General features: G+C 39.4%; 1 protein-coding gene across 9 annotated transcripts in view; it reads left to right on the forward strand.

Annotated features, from left to right (window-relative positions):
* LOC126864932 (triokinase/FMN cyclase-like) overlaps positions 1 to 19,890 on the forward strand; it is an 81,351-nt gene that overhangs the window by 43,907 nt on the left and 17,554 nt on the right. For 7 of the 9 annotated variants that reach the window (XM_050616861.1, XM_050616859.1, XM_050616855.1 and 4 more), the window contains one exon: positions 1,125 to 1,378. In XM_050616861.1, the coding sequence (XP_050472818.1) occupies positions 1,125 to 1,378 (254 nt within the window). Of the gene's footprint in view, positions 1 to 1,124; positions 1,379 to 1,570; positions 1,700 to 1,787; positions 1,965 to 19,890 lie in introns of those variants that run through there. The other 2 variants (XM_050616858.1, XM_050616860.1) reach the window with 2 other exon arrangements.

The raw sequence follows: 19,890 nt of genomic DNA on the forward strand, positions 1-19,890 counted from the left end.
AACAGTTCATATAATGCTTTTTAGTCGTTTTTATGAACGACTTCAGTTGATCTCTGATCATTGCTTTACAATTTACTCTCTTTTGTTCATTTACATTTTCTATAAAATTTAAAAGTTATGACTATACCTTATCTTTAATTAAACCCATAGAAAAAATCTGAATTAAATTCCCAATATTTCCAACAAATGATGCTCCAGTGCATTCAGGATGGTTACGCAATTATTTGCACGTACATATTGCAATAGGTACTTTGGATAGGCTCATTCAACTTGAACCCTGTAGTTATAAAGCACTTACTGCAAATATATATTTTCTAAAAAAATGAGTATAGAAATTCATATTTCAATAATTTCCTCAATTTGCCGTAATTTTTATTAAAGGCAACGTAGTATAGAAATATGTGTATAACATACAGATTTTGTATTAACATTGTTGGATTTATAATGAGATAAGAAATTGGAGTTTAAATAACAAGGGAGACTTGATCTAATAAATAATATTTTAATACAAAAAAGGTATCTTTTCATAAATCTTATATATCTGTAATGATTCTCATAATATTACTGCTTCTTCTTGCTTACAAAACATGCACATGACATATGCGGTGACCCCGTTCTGATAAAATCTACTGAATAATTGCCTGACGCATGTGCGCTCGCATACTCTTAAACAAAATAGAAACAAATATATGTATGTAAATATCATTCCTGACTTATGCATATATTACAAGAAGAAAAAGCCGAGAAAAGTTATATCAAAACTTAAACATTAATAGTAAAGGAGATATTTACGTGTTCGGTTTTGGCAACGTAAACACGCCCTGTATATAATTAATTACCAGACTGTGGATTTTTCTATATTTATAAAAAATTTTAATATGCAGAAGTATACAAAATGAGTATAGTATGCAGAAATGTATTAAATATCCGAGATAAAATACACATTTTGTAATATCTCTATGATAAAATGAAGTAAATTTTTATTGAAATTTTATTTTTTACTTATATTCGTACAAATATGAATTTGAATAAAAGTCTGCAGTTTATTAATTAATATCATTTTTTTTGATACAGAAAATACGATCGAATTTAACTAAATTTCTTTGATAAATATTTATTTTCAGGAATTTTAGGAAATTTAGACAAGTTTCAATTCTCACACCCATCATCAGTTTTTACTGAACTAGCTCATATAGCCGAAGAAGAAATGGGTGGCACTTCTGGAGCATTGTACTCCTTATTTTTTACTAGTATTACCACAGAATTAGTTTCAATTTCTGAAAAAGAAGGTTGGCTGCAAATTTGGGCACGTACATTTCGCAGTGGTCTAAATTGCTTAATAAAATATGGGAAAGCGAAACCGGGTGATAGATCCATGGTAAGTTTTTAGAAATATTTATTATATAACATTACAATAAACTTTCGATAATTTTCCAAGCATATTCGGGATTTGAATAGTTGGTGTTTAACATTGTAAATAATTAAATCTGCATATTATGTTACTTAAATTTTGCTACGCCACCTGTGACATGATCGATAATCTTTTTTGCTTCAATGATATTTTCGTTAGTTGTCACGAGGACGACGAATCAAATACATGTGTATATTACGCTGCACAATAACAAAACTGTACTGTACTGTAATCCGGATTTATCGATACACTTTCTACACTTTCTAAATGGAAAAAAGAAAAAAATATTTATTTAAAAAAAATAAGAAATAAGGAATTAAATCATATTATTTCTGGTGAAATTCTTTAAAATGGTCAATACAATAAACTGATATAGGCGAGATGCTGACAAACGGGTCAAACGTAAACTCTCACATCTGAAGAATGCTTAGTAACTGAAATAAAAAGCAGTCACAGTGCGCGTAATAATCCGCGTCTTGGTGATAGAAGACAGTCGCAGCGTGCGGATTAATCCGCGCTTAGGTGCAAATGAGTTAAGGCAATAAAGAAACTTTGTGTACGGAAATGTTGTTTATTTTTTCAAATTTTATATAATTTCATTGTACACTAGGAATATGTTAGCAGCTGCCGTAGGTTAATTGATTGACTCATAAACTTTTCTGTCTATTTCATTCACACTTCATTTCCTCACTTTACTTTATTTACTTTACTCACTTTACTTTACATTTACTTGCATTACGGGCACTCTGTATATTTTCTCCTTTACTATTTGTACGAGGTAAGTTGCTGTCTATGTATCGTTCAATTGGATTCTTGCGCACCCCGCCGGTTAGCCTGACCTACTTTCGTTCTTGTAAGGAGGATTGCTCGCGCACAGGGATATTTCGGCTAATTCTTAATTGTTAATAACTAAAAAACAAAGCTGAAGATGCAATTTTTAATTCTTGATTTTCATATCTTATTTTAGCTTTAAGAAACACCCCTTACATTTTTTACACCTATAGCAGAACAGCCTGTATATAAATTGTCGAATTCTGATGTGAAATCTGTCGTTTAGAGACCGTTGGGCTTCTTATCGTTCAAACATACATCCGCTGTTCGTCAACTAGTCCAAATGAGCCCAGGTATTGCAGTACGAAAGTTAAATTAATTTTTATTTTTTTTTAACTGATTTATTTAAATCTGAGTCCTGTGAGGTGTTTTGTTATTTCTCAATTTGTTCCTTATTTTTACATTCGATGTATTCACAGCAAAACGATACAAAACGAGGTAATAAAGATCAATTCGTAGAAAGTAATCGTTAACAAATTTTAAAGTACGATGTAGAAGAAAATGTTTAATAAAAATAAAAAATAAAAAAAGGTTTGTAAAAATTGGAACAATATTATTGTAGTTCATTAATAATTCTGGTAGTTGAATGCGATTTTAAATAAAAAAAATTGCAGTTATATATCAGATAAACCAAATCCAAATAATACAATATAATAAAAAAAAAAGAGCTATATGTGGGTATAGAATCGGATGCACTTGCTTGTTTGGAAGGACGGCTTCAGAAGCGTGCAAGGACATGAAATCGTTGCGCGAAAATCCGCGAGGCATGTTTTCTTCTTGCCTCATTTCGTTTTGCTTGTCTTCTCCTTATTGCAACACCAACTTTAAGAGCTTTTAACGACAACCACACTGCCTAATTATACTTCTAATAACAGCTCACAGGTGGCTCGCGACGTTTGATTGTAGCAGTAAGCGTATATATTAAACTGTTGCAGTTTTCAATATTGTTGCGACCGCTAGTTTCGAGTTAAGTGGATAACTCTGTATATCAATGTGTGATTAGGAATCATAATTCCTACTTAAGAATTAACCGTTGCATTAAACGAATTAGCGTTTTTGGCGTTTCTATGCCAGGCATATTTTTATTTCAATATAAAATATTGCTAATTATTTACAAATCGGACGACTTCACAGATTTATGTGAGCTTGAAATATGTTGTCAAGATTAAGATATCAAATAACTTTTTCCTATAGTGACGGTAACATATACAGGGAAAAGACGTTCAGAATGTTGATCATGATAACATCTTTCAAGATCATTGAAATCGGTAAGGTCATCTGATTTGTAAATAATTAGCAAAATATTTTATCGATGTCATTGAAATCACAATTCAATATGTTTATTGAACTATTTAAATATGAAATTAAATTTAATATAATTAAAGCGACGTTTTTAGCGTTTCTGTGCTAGATTGCGTCATACCGCGTATCTCGTTTCGCGTACCATCGCTTTCGTGAGAGATCGTTAGCAATCAATTTGTCACGCATTTCGAGTACAGCTCGTCGTTCATATCAGAATCAAGCACTTCGTTTGCCGCACCATCTAATCTGTGTTACAGTTCTTGCTTTAATGTGTTTATTACTATTTCAGTTACAGAAATATGCATGTAGAAATTATACGAAACGCCACATATAGGTATACAGTAGATACAATATATTGAGATCTGAAGATGGCGGCATGGAGAGGACGCGTTCAGGTTGCTCTATACTCTGCAACCGAAACTATTAGGAAAATAAGGAAATCCGAAAAAAGAAGTTGACTAGAGTGTTGTGCCAGTGTGTGTGTACGAAAGTGCGCAAGAAAACTGGTAAGGGATGGATGGGGTAGGGAAGTTCAGAAAATTCAGCCCTGTCGATGAGGCAATAAGGAGGTCATATTGGGACGCGCGCCGACATAGCCGCCGCACGGGCAACTTCGGAAACAACCCGAGAGCACGTGCGCGTAGGACCCCACTGTGTCGGCATCCCATGATCACGACTGTTCGGGAGTTGACCGCCAGGCCACCAGATGAGCTCCTGTATCTGGAGAATATTAGCAGGAGACAGGAGATGGAGGGAGGAGTGGAGCTTGCGTTAAAGGTGTCCAGAAGATTCAAGAGAATTGCAGACAGGATGGACAGACCAGAGAGTTCGGGCATGGACCGGGTCATGGCGCCAGCGCCGGATAATACACCGGAACAACCACTGCAGGAATCTCGCAGGGAAGTGCGAGTTTGCACATCGAAGAGGCGTTGGCCTATGGGGTTTCGTCCTCATCAACTACGTCCAGGGTACGAAAAAGGAAGCTGACATCCACAATCCCAGATGTATCTGTGGAGCTGGTCTTGGAGATAAGAACGTCCTCGATAGTTGACATAAGGACTGAGCTAATTCGGTGGCTCGAGGAGATAATATAGGTGGCGACGACATTGTGGAATCTGAAAATCATCTACATCAAGACCTTAAAGGAGGCGGCAAGCACCATCGCTGCTGGTACGATGGTAGTTGACAAGGAGGACGGGGTTCGCTTGCGGTATTGGAGCTACTAGGCTGAGGGAGATACGTGTGACGGTGCTGGAGAAGGAGATCGAAGTCCGTCGGAAAGAGCAAACCGGAAAGGCCGTTTACGGTCGTCAGAAGAGTGCACGGTGCAACGTTTCCACTTCAGAGCTGGGCCTCCCAAGAAAGATGATGGGAGCGGGGGGGGGGGGGGGGAGAGAAGGAGTGTCTTTCCGTCCTCGAGAAAAGATTTGAGAAGCTCGGGCCTTCGCTAATGAACGCCTGCAACGCCTAGAAGAATGTCTACAAGACGGCCGACATAGCTGAGAAACACGGCCGAGGAAGGCAACTACGGCTGCAGGTAATGCCACCGAATTATCATCGCCCCCGAGGGGACAGGAGGGTGGTGAATGCAAGATGGTCGTGCTGAGGAAGAAGAAGAACAGTATGAAGAGAGCAGGTGCTGCCAAGGCGCCGGAGACATTACAACTGCCTCCAGAAGGAAGGCTGGTACAATTAGTGTCTACCTCCGTAGCAGCATTAGATAACAGGTCCGTACCTCGCGAAGTAGCCATACCAGACCCAAGCACCCCTAGAGTCATAGGGGTTGGGTTCACTCGGTATCCAGATCTTGCTACCCTTATTAGTTAGGTCTGCAGGGGCTTTCACTCGTCTCAGGTCGAACGGGGCTTCTTTCCTAGCCCTATCGTCTTTCCAGGATGGCTCCGGAAAAGTTGAACAGTTAGGACACTGCTCACCCAGGGACGACCATTCGGGAAAGCCAATACCTCTTAAATCGGTCGTCTTGCCAGTATTTGGCCATCAACCATTATCCCCACGAGTCCAACCCAATTTGGTCGAGCTGAAAGGTCGCAAATTTCTCTAGGCTTCACTCAACCCCCGTGGTCTCAACTTTAGTCATTCGTCAGACTATCGTGTGGATGTATGGTCACGTCACTGCCGGCCGGCGACCTTCTAACCGTGTTCGGCAGTTCCAGATCGGACTCACGTAAGCGGGGGCCTCAAGGTACAAAGTACCCGGGAACTTATCCCGACGGTCCCATTCTTGGCATCAGGATCGTGGGTGCGCTACTACCCAAGGCCACGTAGAGAAGGTGTAACCGTACTTAAACGCCTTACACTCCCGGCGACCTTCCCTGTGGTGTACATAGAGGACTCACGTAAGCGGGACGCTTGTCCCGACGGTCCTCCCTGGTTGCGGGAACGTGGGTTTGCCAGCCCCCATAGACTTACATAAGCAAGTCCTCCTTGCGGGAAGGAAGGCCGGTACAGACGAATAGTAAGGTGGTGCTCAACGCCTTCCGCAATCATGTGCGGTGACCTTAACATTTAGGGAATGGAAGAAGGCTTCTTACGCCGAAGTGCTGGCGACAGCTAGACAGAAAGTCTCGCTAGCCGAAGTCGGAATTGTAAGAGTTAAAATTAGGAAGGCGATGACTGGATGCCTCATTCTGGATGTTCCCTGGGATAAAGAAAGAGACAAGACAACCGCGTTTACAGGACGTCTGGCAGAACAGGACCTGGCCACGGCAAGAATCGTGGCTGCAACTAGAACGTCAGAGCTTCGAGTGACTGAGATCAACATCTCGGTCGGGAAGGAGGAACTTCGGGATGCCCTGGCTGGGACTAGGGGATGCAGGTCACTGGAGGTTCGAGTAGGAGACATCAGGATCTTCAGAGGCGGCCTTGGTTCATCCTGGATAAGGTGTCCGACGGTAGCAGCGCGGATACTAATCCGAGCGGGAAGAGTTGCTCTGGGCTGGTCAACGGCAAGGGTCGGAGCCATCCTGAAGAGGCTCCTACAATGCTACAGATGCTTAGAGCTGGGACCCGTGAGAGCGACTTGTAGCTCAGTAGTAAACCGGAGGCATCTATGCTACAGGTGCGGAGGCACCGGTTACCGGGCTGAGATTTGCCCTACCTCCATGATCGGATGCCTGGTCTGTGAGTCGCTCGGTGCGCTTGCCGACCACAGAATTTGCCTTATCAGTAGTAGCCGAGCCCTGTCATGTACTAGACACCTCTGACTGAGTCAGAAACCTGGATAACTTGGTCGCTGTGAGGAGAACGTCAGCGCCGGGCACGTCTGCCGCCGGTGTCCTGCCCGAGTAGAGCAAGGTGTATGTAATCATCGAGTGGGCTGGTATAGTAGTGGTAGACGTATATGTCTCTCCGAACAGTGGCCTGGTCGCGTTTGGGAAGTTCCTGGACGGGGTTGGCGATTACGTGAGACGATACTTTCCCCGTCAGGTTCTCGTTCGGGGGGGGGGGGGCTTTAATGCCCATTTCCCGTAATGGAGGAACACAGGACTGACGCTCGTGGCCGGGTACTGACAGATCGGGCTACGGGCCTCGGGCTCCTATTACTTAATAGGGGCTCGACCAGCACATGCGTGGCGTAGAGGGGGTGTTCAGTCGTCGATATTACATGGAGCATTCCCAACGCGTTTCAACGAGTCTCAGGCTGGAGACTATCTGAGGGGGTTAAGATTTTCTTAGACCACCCCTATATATTCATGGAGGTGGGGCCGGAGATAATGCCCGCGGGAGAGGCCCGCGGCATCCGGGGAGTGGAACGCTCCTGCCTGTCACCAGGATGGTCCATCAAAGATGACAATGAAATGCTCCAGGCAGCAGCCATTGTGGCGGCCTGGAACTGGGACGCTTGTACAGAGGAGACAAGCGTGGACGAGGAGGTGGAGAGCCTTCGCCGAGACATGAGCGCGGCATGTGATGCGACGGTACGCGCTCCGTGTCTGGTGCTAGACAGAACCGGACTGTGTACTGGTGGACCGCGGAGATTGCAGAGCTGTAGATCTTGCCCGCACACACCTGCGTTCGGGCTCACAAGCGGTTCCAGAGGGTACCTCGTCGTCAATTTCATGACGAGGAAAAGATCTCTCTCTCTCTGCTACGAGGCATATAGAGAGACAGGGCACATCTTACGGGGGAGTATCAAGATCACTAAAGTCCGATCCTGGATGGACCTCTTCCAGTCGATCGAATGGGATCCGTAGGGCAGATATGGATCCGGCATTGAAAAGGAGGACAGGCCGGGGTAGCCCTGAACATTCTCGATTTGGACAGTGGAGTGGTGGGAGGAACTGGGGGTTGCGAAGGAGGAGATGCTGGATGCGGCGAGAAGGATGGCCACCCGCGATGTGGTGCGCGGCCCAGACGCGGTCCCGGGGCGGGTATGGGTGGAAACGATGGCGTTCATGACTTTCAGACTACGACACCTATTTACACGGTGTCTGAGGGAGGGAGCCTATCCTCGGATATGGCGCCTGGCGAGGTTGGTCCTGCTTCAGAAGGAGGGACGACCGACGGACTCGCCATTCGCGTATCGTCCGGTGTACCTACTAGATGAGGTGGGCAAGCTCTTCGATGGAGTCATTGCCGCCTGCCTGGAGGTCCACATGTCGGGACGAGTGCTAGGTTTGCACGAAAGCCAGGACGGCTTTCGGTGGAGACGCTCGACGGTGGATGCGGTGAACCGGGTACGGCAGATGGGGAGACGGGGCCATGGTTTTTCGGGGTGGAGTAGCGCTGGCAGTTTCTTGAAACATAGCCAATGCGTTCAACACCATACCCTGGGATAGGATAGTGGAGGCGTTTGAATTCTTCGAGGTGCCTCTCTAAGGACACGGCCGGGCACACGCTGGAGTGTTGTCCGGCGCGGGAGGCCCACCGACGTGTTCTGCGACTAACTATTGGCGAAAGTTTGGACCCCCGTCAGTCGTGGAAGGTGATGCTGAGAGGCCAACAAGAGTTCCTCGCAGTTTGCTCCTATTGCGAAGGAGCAATGTTCGTGAAGGAGCGCACAGAGCGGGTTCTCATATCCCACCCTTGCAGGGTTCCGCGCCGCCCTAGGTAGTCATTGGGGCCTACATGCCGAGGAGCTAACCTAGGAACGACTCCCCCAGAATGCGAGAAGACCAAGGAGTGCTCCGGTAGTAATTCGAAAGAGATCCCGGGGCATCCCTGTTGAGCGTCAGACGGACCACCGTGGGGTTTTAGTCGGTTAAGCCCGATACTACCCCGTCGCTTCCCAGGAGTGGCAGGGTGTCGATGGGGATTTCCCCACTTATAAAAAAAAAAGATACACTAAATCTGTATGGCTGTAGTAACAGCTCTCGCAGATTAATATCACAGAATTAATGAAAAATGCCACAGTTTTACTTATAAATAGTTACAGTAAGTATTCGCATAATTTATATACTTCGTCACGGCATGTAATTTTTAATACAAATATGGATAAAAAATAGATAAAATAACATTAGACAAAAATACATGTGCAAAAAACAAATGCAAGGTCCAAACACGATTGCTTACCCGGAAAAACTAACGTGAAAAGATAAAATAAAGAATAAAATAATAATAATAATAACAATGCGATAGAATTAAGTGATACCACAGAATAACAGAATATTTACATAGGAACTTATTTGTGGCAGGTATTAATTTTATCTAATATACGCAATTCTAGCTAATACATGTACATGTATATACTTAATAATAACTATATTATACTGTTATTAAATTGGTCCATGGATATCAGGATTTTAAGTGGGGTTTCAAATTAGGTGTAGAATATGGTAGTGAATATTTCAAATTCGTCTAGAAGTTCTTAAGAATATATGTTATCTCCTTATTGTACGGATTTCTTCCAACATAGTAGATGAGTGAGATGCTATCCTCAGTCCGGATCCGATAATTTTTATCTACTCGATATCCGATTTTCGTAGCCTTTTGAAAATAAAGAGAATTTGAGAACGCGCGGTATTTAATTCAGTCATTATTTGAGATATCTTTAATTTTCACCCAATAACTCCTTATTTGCTTCAACTCAAATAAATAAATTCTCATAATATTCATATAGCTATACAATTCCAAGTTACTATTTCAGTTTTTGAATTGGAACTAAGAGAGTTGAATCATCCTGGGCATTGTTTTAGATATTTCCTCTCGGCGAGCCTGCTTCTTTCCATCGTGCTAGTGAAGATATTGAATCATATAAGCATTTCATATACAGGGTGGTTGGTAACTGGTGGTACAAGCGGAAAGGGGGTGATTCTACGTGAAAAAAGAAGTCGAAAATATAGAATAAAAATTTTTCGTTTGAGGCTTTGTTTTCGAGAAAATCGACTTTGAATTTTCGCTCGGTACGCGTGCACTTTCTCACGTCTCGTTATAACGGATCTCACTGTAGATCATTGTTTCGATGGAAAAATTAAAAAGAAAATTAAAAAGAAATTTTTATCCTATGCTTTCGACTTCTTTTTTCGCGTAGAATCACCCCCTTTCCGCTTGTATTACCAGTTAGCAACAACCCTGTATAATTATAGACCTAACTAATAATTTATAATACAGAATATATGCACTGTTGTTTGAAAATTTGAATACAATAATTTTTTGTTACGACAACATGGTTATTTGAGCTATGGAGAGTTCCAATCTTAAATTATTTAGAAATCTTAATTTTTTAAAATGATTAAGACCCAAAAATTTTGCGACTTTAAAAAGATTTAAATTTAAATATTTAATCGAGGATTTATGTTTAATTGGTTTAGGACAGCTAAATGATTTTTCCAGAATGCTAAATATGCTAGAGTATTTGGCCACATAATAGTTGACTTGAATATTTTGGGAGATTTTGTTAATTTGAGAAAATTTCCTGTAGGAAGCACATAATAATAAATTATTTGCAAAAGCGGTTGCAGATTTCTCATCCTAATTGTTTAGGTCAAAGAGAACAGTAAATCGCCGAACTAAATATCGAAATGCAAGGGTAAATTTACCGTGTCCTATTGCACACCATTATTAAGTGAGAAAATTGTTGTCGAGCTCAAATAACTTGAAGATTTTTTAGAATAGCTTGTAGAACAACGTATTCAACCACACCGTGCCCAAGGGCTTTTCAAGGTCGATTAGCGGTACTCCTACAAATCTATCAGCGTTCGTTGCCCAGCAAATATCAAATACAAACTTACTGATAGCATGAATGGTGTTGTATTTTGAATGAAAAGCGAATTGATTGTTAGGAATAATATGATTGAGAATGCAGTGAGACTTTATTGACTTATTAGCTACTTTGTCAAATGTCTTACTGATATTAGGGAGAAGATCTCTAACTAAACAGATTTGATAAAGTCTACTACCTTTCGAGAAGAGCAGGACTGACGAAATGACGATTCACGGGCCAGAGTTGGTTACTCTATAGATTTTCCTACCACAAATGAGTTAGTCATCACTCTATGTCTTTTTCTTCAGCAGCTAGAGCTAAATATCAATTCATATCACTACGGTCAAGTACGAATACATCATAATTTATAATTTTTGGCTTATTACAGCCTGTTATTTTTATTTTACGCAGCTTAAAAGGCCTGTTGAGAAAAAATGATCCAACATTTCATTGTACTTTGCATCGAGAGCCGTTATGTGGAAAGATTATAATATTAAATTCCACGATGAAAACTGTAATGAAAGTTACTAATTTGATTAGAAGTACAAATAATGCATTCACGCGTAAAAAATTTAAAAACTTCTTACAAGAAATTAGTGCCACGTATGAAGGCCCATCCTTGCATACAGATATACGCTGGTTGAGTTCAGCTTATCCCGATTCTTTTCATTAAGAAATGAAATAGCCGAATTTTTAAAAAATGAAATAAAAGAATTGAGAATTTATTGCTGTTAGGTAGATGATACATTTACACTGTACATGTGAATGTGTGTGTAAGCATCAGAGGGCGTCCAGGTCTGAGTTGAAACAAAAGGCGGTTGGAAGCCGTTAGAAGAATCTGGTGGAGTCGGTTGACAACAAGCGTGCATGCAAGAAGGTTATCGAGGTCTTCAGAGTGTTATATAAAGTAAACTATTTGTATTTCCGAATCCTCTCTATACCTTAACAATTGCATTAATTTGAAGATACTTCGTTTTTAAGTGAATTAGCATTCTTGATAGACTTATATATCACCTCAACCGTTTAAATCTAAATTTACAAAAGCAGGACCAAACGATATCAGAATTAATTGAACACATTAACGGCTTCCAGAAACAAATCTACTTATTTATATTAAAAACAGAAACCTCCCAATTTTATCATTTTCCGTCTCGTAAAGAGATAACAAATGAACACGCAAATGCAAATTTTCAAAAATTCACAGCACCGTTAACAGAAATTACGGAACAATTCCAAACTAAATTTAAAGATTTTGATACATTAAAAATGATATTTTCAACAATTCAAGAAGTTGTAGGATCGAACAACGAAATATTTTATAGAGACTGAAATTATGCAACCTGTAAGGGGATCTGTTCCTACTTAGTAGCAATGAGTATGGATATAAATTTTTCTAATTATTGTCTGTTAATAAATAATTATGTCCTGCGTTTGGATCCATCTATAAGTGAAAGCACTTTTCCTATTATGATACGCATAAAATCAAGGTATCGGTCGGCGCTAGTAGACTACTCACCTTCCTTACTGAAGTTCCAGTCGATGTACCATCACTTGTTGACGAAATATCGCAACAACAATGTTCATATTAGGTATGTACTTCGTTTGCTTTGGAATAAAAACAATAGATTACAATAGGGCAACAGTTATAAATTATAACTATAACGCATTCCTATCTGATCGTAATAGGGTGAGCAGACATTTAACTACTGTCTAAAGGAAGATCTATAGACTAAGGACTAACTTGCTCATAGTGGGTTATCGGTTATCTATATGTGTATTTTCGACCAATCGCGGGGAGACGCAATCGCGAAGAGAGACGTCAACGGGAGTCGTAAATTCCCGTTACGATTATAATAATCGACACTACGAGCTAATCGATCCCCTGATTTCCGTTAAGATAATAGGGGTGGTTAAGTTAATATAACACTGTGATTCACAGGGTTATAAGGTTTTTATTTCCAACACTCATGAGGTACACTGTTAAATAGGTATAAATCGTAGATAACAATTTGTCGCACAAAGATAAGATAGATATGCACAGTTGAATTTAGTATGTTAATGGGCGTAGCACTAGAGGATACTTAATACAGGAAGTGAATGTTCGGTAATCCCGAGAACCGACTTAGATAGATGATGTATGTTAGACTTTGCGAGCGTTGTCGAATAAGTAAAGTTGACTTTTCTAGCGGTGTAGAAGAAGTAAAGTTGAGTGCCGATGCTGTGTCGGAGGAAAGCTAGCGATGGATGTGTCTAGCGCACGGGACCATCGGATTTGTTCATGATATTTTTGATCAGGAAAGTGAGGGCACTATACATTGCTTCTGATTGGTTGAAGGTTGGTGGACTAGGAAGCGTCTTTGCCGCCCTCGATAAAAAGTTGCTAGTGGGAAGCATCGTACGTGAGAAAAACTAACTTTCCCGTGTCAAGCCGTAGTAGACAATACTCTTTAGAAAGCGATTTAGAAAAAAGCAAATTACTGGGATTTATGATGGGTCCTTAAGACTATTGAGGGTACGCAGTAAGGATGAGTGGACATCTGGTTCCCGTCTGGCCCGTGGTGTAGGACCTGGTTTAGGTAGAGTAGAATATGAGTAGTAATGTTATCTGGGCAGAGAAAGAAGTTCGATAGCTCTGAATTAGAGGGTTGGCTATTTTCCATGCGAATGGAAAATATTTCAAGTTAAATGCATTACTAGGTAATATGGTATAATAAAGAATGTAACTATAGGGCAGATGTTTCAAAACTTAATTCGGGATGTTATTATAATCTAAAGACTTTTTATTGTTTAATTTGGAAAAAATAATTTTCATTTTCTCAAATGATGTGAAATAATTGGCCAAAATAACATGTAAATTAGGGTTGTTGACAGAATTGTACTTCGAAAAAGCACAAACTTTAATTCACGCTAGCAAGTACTAGAAAGTTTCTAGTACTAGAAACTTTCTCTTTTAAAACTTGTACTTTTTTATTGACTAGTTAACTGAATTTAGGATTGACAATTTTTACAGTTTTGATGTGAATTTTTTTGAAAGAGTCACCTGCAACATTTAGTTTGTTTGTAGGGTTTGATATTACTAATCTCTCGTCGGAATCCCAAGCTAGAAAACCGAGATCCAACTTTGCATTATTAAATATGTCCGAATATGAAGAATAAAAAATTATTTTCCTTATACTATTGTTATTTTTAGAACTAAGTACACTTCTAATTCCTGGGGACATTTGTTGGGGCAATATATGCTAATTTGACTGCCGTTATTTATATCCCGCTTGTTTTCGTTGCTCAGGAATAACTTGAATTGAAAGCTCCAGTCTTGTGTTACACCAATTATCGATTTTAATAATTTCATATTTAATAGGACAGCGTACCAGTATAACAGTACTATCTCCAAATTTAGAACCGGGTCTGTCATTCTTATCTAAACTATAATTTTTATATCGACTTCAATAAACAAAAAAGGTATTTTAATTTGATGAATATTTCTTTTTTTGCATGTATGTTCATCGATTTCTCCGAAACAACTTGATTAATCACAATGATCATTTTTGTATTTTGTAAGACATGTATTCCGATTGGTCCCGTTAAGGCAATTCTTTTTTATTAGTTTTTATAAACTACTCTTTTCATAAAAATCCAATTTTTATGTTTGATGAACCCTTTGCACCGTGCAAGGGTAGTTCAGCGATTGATTCCGTTTGCAAAATTTTCTGGATGTATCCATCGTTAACTATTGTTACTGCAAGGAATTTGCTGTTCATCAATTTCATTTATGTGCGTTCAGTAACTGTTCTGCAATTGTTGGACTGATATTGAGATGATTTTTTTTATTATTTAGGGTATGTTCTACCGTTGATCCCGTTAAAGAATTTTCTCACATTTATTTATTGTCAACTACTGATTACTGTAAAAAATTAATTTTTATGTATGTTCATCAAATGTTTTGAATTGGGTTAAGCTATTGGGATGAAGGTTTCTATATCTTGCAGGGGTAGTGCATCGAGCAGTTTCGTCAGCAAAGTCCTTTCTATTTCTTTATTCTTATCTATTTTTATTGCAAATCACCTATTATTATTCATCGATTTCATTTTATTGTGTTTAGTTGTTTTTTCATAAACTCGTTGCTGAAAAAATTCGGTAGTTTTTTTACAAAATTGTCTCTGCAAACATACATCGTCCATTTCTGTAGGTAGGCTGGTCGCTCAAAACCGACTTGACTCGTACCTTTTATTATTAACTCCTCGTTTCAAGCATACTTGGATCGTTTTTTTACACATTGCTTGTAGGAAGTAGATCTCAGCTATTTCCTTCCTGAAGAAGTTCCCCTAAACTTCGCACTTCTGCAAGCGGGTTTACATCATGCAGTTTCAGAATTTTGTATGGTACTACATCAGATATTCATATTGTGCTGTTTATCAAACCATTGAGAAATTGATGTTTCTTCAGGTAATGTTATTATGTGCAACAATTCTCCACAATTATTAGCTGCTTCCCGAGACGCGTCTGTTAAAATAATAATGTAGTATCGTAAATATAATAATTAATTTATTAATAATAAATGGATTAAACAGAAAACAATAGTAATTTAACATGAACTGATCGTAACAATGTATTATAATTACTTAACAACTCTCGTCAACACAAATTCAACTCTCTCTCAACAACGCTAACAACACTATCTCGACAACGCAATCCGCACTCTCTGGCTTCTCAACTCATACTGCCGTTAATTCGTTTATGTCCCTTAGCAACCCTTTGTCTTTTGTATTAGCCTCATATATTTTGTTTAAGCCTCATCATGCTCAGCAACCGCTTATTTGTAATTCGCACGACACCCCCCAGGCCCCTCGTCCACGATACTACAATAATATACATACGACGTGATTCCATCAACTTATTAGTAACTTTTGTGTTATATTTGTCCACTAATTTTGCTGTCAGAAGTATTCTTACTGCTATAGCATCCTCACACTCTCCGGTTAAAGGAAGTCTCCTTTGCACGCATTTCTTACTGCCACAGTTCTGCCCGAGCAATCGAGCTATGCGGACGTGAGAACCAGTGCCTCCGTAAGTGCCACAAGTGGGAAAGAAAAGTGACGTGCAACAGAACCAATCGCTAAATGATGGATAACATCCAAAAAATACCACCAATAAAAATCCTAAATAAAGGGGAAACATATGCCATAAACAGAGCTGTAGACAAATTAAGCCCAAATAAACCAACAAGCGAAGTACAGGATTGCTCAGCTACAAACGAAATAGTGATGGAAATTACACAAAAAGACGACAAAAAGAATAATATCAACAATGATCTACCACATCATAACGAAAGCTGGAAGACTGTAACTTGTAGCAAAAAACGAAAAATAAATACAGACACCAATGCTAGGAGGACTATAAAAACAGAAAGACAACAATGACTAAGGAAATTCCTATACAAAACTCCTTCAGCACACTGCCAGAAGAGATGGATTCAGATCCAGCTGAAAAACCAATAACACACACTCCCAAACCACCACCAATCTACATAGATGCTAAAATAATAGACCTCCTCATTGATCTGCTAAACAGGACGGCAGGAAAAGAAAATTACACCATTAAACAACTTAAATTGAATCAGGTAAAAGTAAAAACTAATACCCCAGACATCTATAGGAAAGTGACAAAAGCACTAAAAGAAAAAAACGCTGGGTATCATACTTACCAACCCAAAACTGATAAAAGCTACAAAACAGTAATCAGAGGTTTACACCCTAAGACAAATACAAGTAACATATGCGAGGAATTAGCCAAAATCGGACGTCAGGTAAGAACAGTAAATAATATAACCAGATTTGATACTAACCAACCATTACCGCTATTTTTAATAGAGCTTGATCCTAAAAATAATAACAAGGAAATTTTCGAAATTAAAAAAGTTTTAAACACAATAATTACAGTCGAGCCACCCAGACACAAAAAAGACATACCACAATGTATGCGGTGTCAACAATATGGACGCACAAAAAATTGCTGCAACAGAAATCTGGCGTGTGTCAAATGCGCAGGAAAGCACCTAACAATGAACTGTCCACACACGGGAAAAATAAATGATGTAAAATATTACAATTGCGGTGGAAACCACCCAGCTAGCTACAAAGGCTGTTTAGTCAGAAAACAACTTCACAGTAAACTTTTTCCGCCGCTTCGTAACGGAATATACAATAACTCTCACACACAACAGGATAGCACAGTAACTGAGACATCAACAAACACATAGCATGTAATGAACATCAACCATAATAATACCAACACCTTTGGTAGCCGAAGCTACGCGCAAGTAGCCAACCGGTCGTCACCCTTACACAAATAAAAAACAAAATAAAAGAGCACAACAACAACGAGTTCACAAAGTTCATCGAGTCACTATCTGCACACGAGAACTACAACTACTCCCTATGGAAAGCCACAAAAAAAATAAAGAAGACAATAAAAATGGTACCAGCAATCAGAAGAGCAAGTAACACGTGGGCAAGAAGCAATGAAGGGCAAGCTGAAGAATTTTCAAACCACCTACGCAACACATTCATCCCACACAACATCAACAACAGCAACCACAATAGTCATACGGACGAGAATGCGCTAACTACTAGTACACCAACTGACAATCACTACACCATACCCAAAGATACAGCACAAGAAATCAGGAACATAATTGAGAAAACAAAAACTAATAAAGCACAAGGAATCGACCTAATTAACGGCAAAATCTTGAAAAACCTTCCGCCAAAAGCGATAAGACAAATCACAATAATAGTTACGCAATACGAAGAATACAATACTTTCCAAAAACTTGGAAACTGGCACAAACCATAATGACACCCAAACCAGGCAAGGGCCCACACGAAACCAAATCCTACCGACCAATCTCACTACTTCCGGTGTTCTCTAAGATATTAGAGAAAGTAATTTACGACCGAATAAAACCCATAATAGAGAAGAATCAACTAATACCGGATCACCAATTCGGATTCAGAAACAAACACTCCACAATAGAACAAACGCACAGACTCGTCAATGAAATCTTACAGGCGCTGGAAACAAAACAATACTACACGGCACTCTTTATGGACATCGAAAAAGCATTCGATAAAATAAACCACACTAACCTACTTCAATCAATCAGGAAACAGTTCCCGGTGCAGATATACCAACTAATCAAATCATACCTAAGCAGCAGAACCTTCATAGTAAAAATCAAAAACACACACTCGGAAGTTAAGGAAATCAAGGCAGGAGTTCCGCAAGGAAGCGTCCTAGGACCAATTCTATACACATTATACACGGCCAACATACCAACAACTAACAATAGCAAAATACTGACATTCGCGGATGACACAGCTGTACTAATCAGGCACACTAACCCTGCAACAGCAGTTACATTACTACAAGAACATATCACAAAAATAGAAAAGTGGCTTCAAGCAAAACAAATTAAAGCAAACCCCGAAAAATGCAAACACATTACATTCACACTGCGAAAACAGAAACCACCAAACATTGTACTAAACGGCACACACATAATACAAACAAGGCAAGTCAAATACCTAGGACTCCACTTAGATTCACGACTCACATGGAAACAGCATATTAAAGCAACAATAGACAAACTACAGATGGCAAGGAGACAAATGTACTGGCTAACAAGTCGAAAATCCAAACTAAGCATAGAAAACAAACTAAAAATATATAAAATGATCATAAAACCAATCTGGACGTACGGGATAGTACTATGGGGAACAGCAGCAATGAGCCATATAACCAAAGTAGAGGTAATGCAATCTAAAATACTCAGAACAATAGTACGTTAGAAACGAGGACATTCGGAAAGACCTGGGAATACCAACGGTCAAGAAGGAGATTAACAGATGTGCAAGAAGGTGCAGAGAAAGGACAGCAACGCACTCAAACCGGCTGGCAGCGGAAACGGTCGGTACATCAAGCATAAAAGGAAGATTAAAAAGGAAACACCCAACAGATTTCACAGAGGACATAATCTAACAAACAAACACTCACCTCACTAAAGAAATAAATCAATCAAATTCGAAGATGGTATCTCACTAGGGGTAGCCATCCACATGTTACTTACCAATTAAGTTAGAAAAATTTACCAAATGTCCAGCTGGACAAATTGTAAAGTTTAAATTAAATAATAAAAAAAAATTCTTACTGAGAAGTTATTACTTCATCATACAGTAAATTATAATATTTAATAGGTCGATAAACTCTGTACCATCCGTTAGCATGATGCAAGGTTTACGCATCTTCATATTAATGATAGAATGAAAATTGGTATCATAAATTAATCTCTAGCACGCCACTATTATTGTACAAAACACAAAGTAAGTTGTATATTGTCAACAAAGCCATCAAATAGTTTTTCATTGACCTTGAATTCCTACAGTCTTAAATGAATTAGTCGCAAGTTTTCGCAATATACAATTAATATCTCATCAATAATCAACTATCTTATATGACACCACTTTTGTCTCTCCTGTTCAAACCGTTGTTCTGTTATTCGTTGATGGGTTTTAGCAGTGCTTTTCTCAATAGGCAAGGAGAAAACGGAATGCAAAGTTTTCCCGAATATTTGACGGGCGACGTCAGTCCATACATAAATCTATTTGATCATTTTATATTCTTTTACTGTCACAAATAATGACTGGGTTTCTTGAACATTCATTATTTAATTTCTTAGTTGTGTGTTGCATTCAATGCAGCAACCTAGACGAGCGTTAATTCAATCATTTTTTCTGCATAAGCAAATTGCCCGACGGCAAACATTATACTTATATGTCGGAGATGAAAGAAAAACCGGAGCCTTCCCTTCGCAATTTTGAGAAAGCCCTTTAATGCTGTAGCCTAAATTTTATCATAGCTGTAATTAAGCAATTGTCGTCATTCGATCCAATTGTATTTGTTCGAGATTTGTGATAATGAGCTCGGGCTCGAGACGACAACCTGTCGCAGAACGTAGCTGCGGTCGCGGGATGAACGCTTTGTCTGGCAGAGGCATGGAGTAATTATATAGCTCTCCTTAAAAAGGAAATAGTTGTAACACTCGACAGTAAACATTCCAACGGTCTCTGTTCCGTAGCTTGCCACTTGCAGACCCTATTCTTCAAGTAAGATGATTGCCAGATGTCGA

Source organism: Bombus huntii, chromosome 4 (genome assembly GCF_024542735.1).
Source record: "Bombus huntii isolate Logan2020A chromosome 4, iyBomHunt1.1, whole genome shotgun sequence".
NCBI lineage: Eukaryota > Metazoa > Arthropoda > Insecta > Hymenoptera > Apidae > Bombus > Bombus huntii.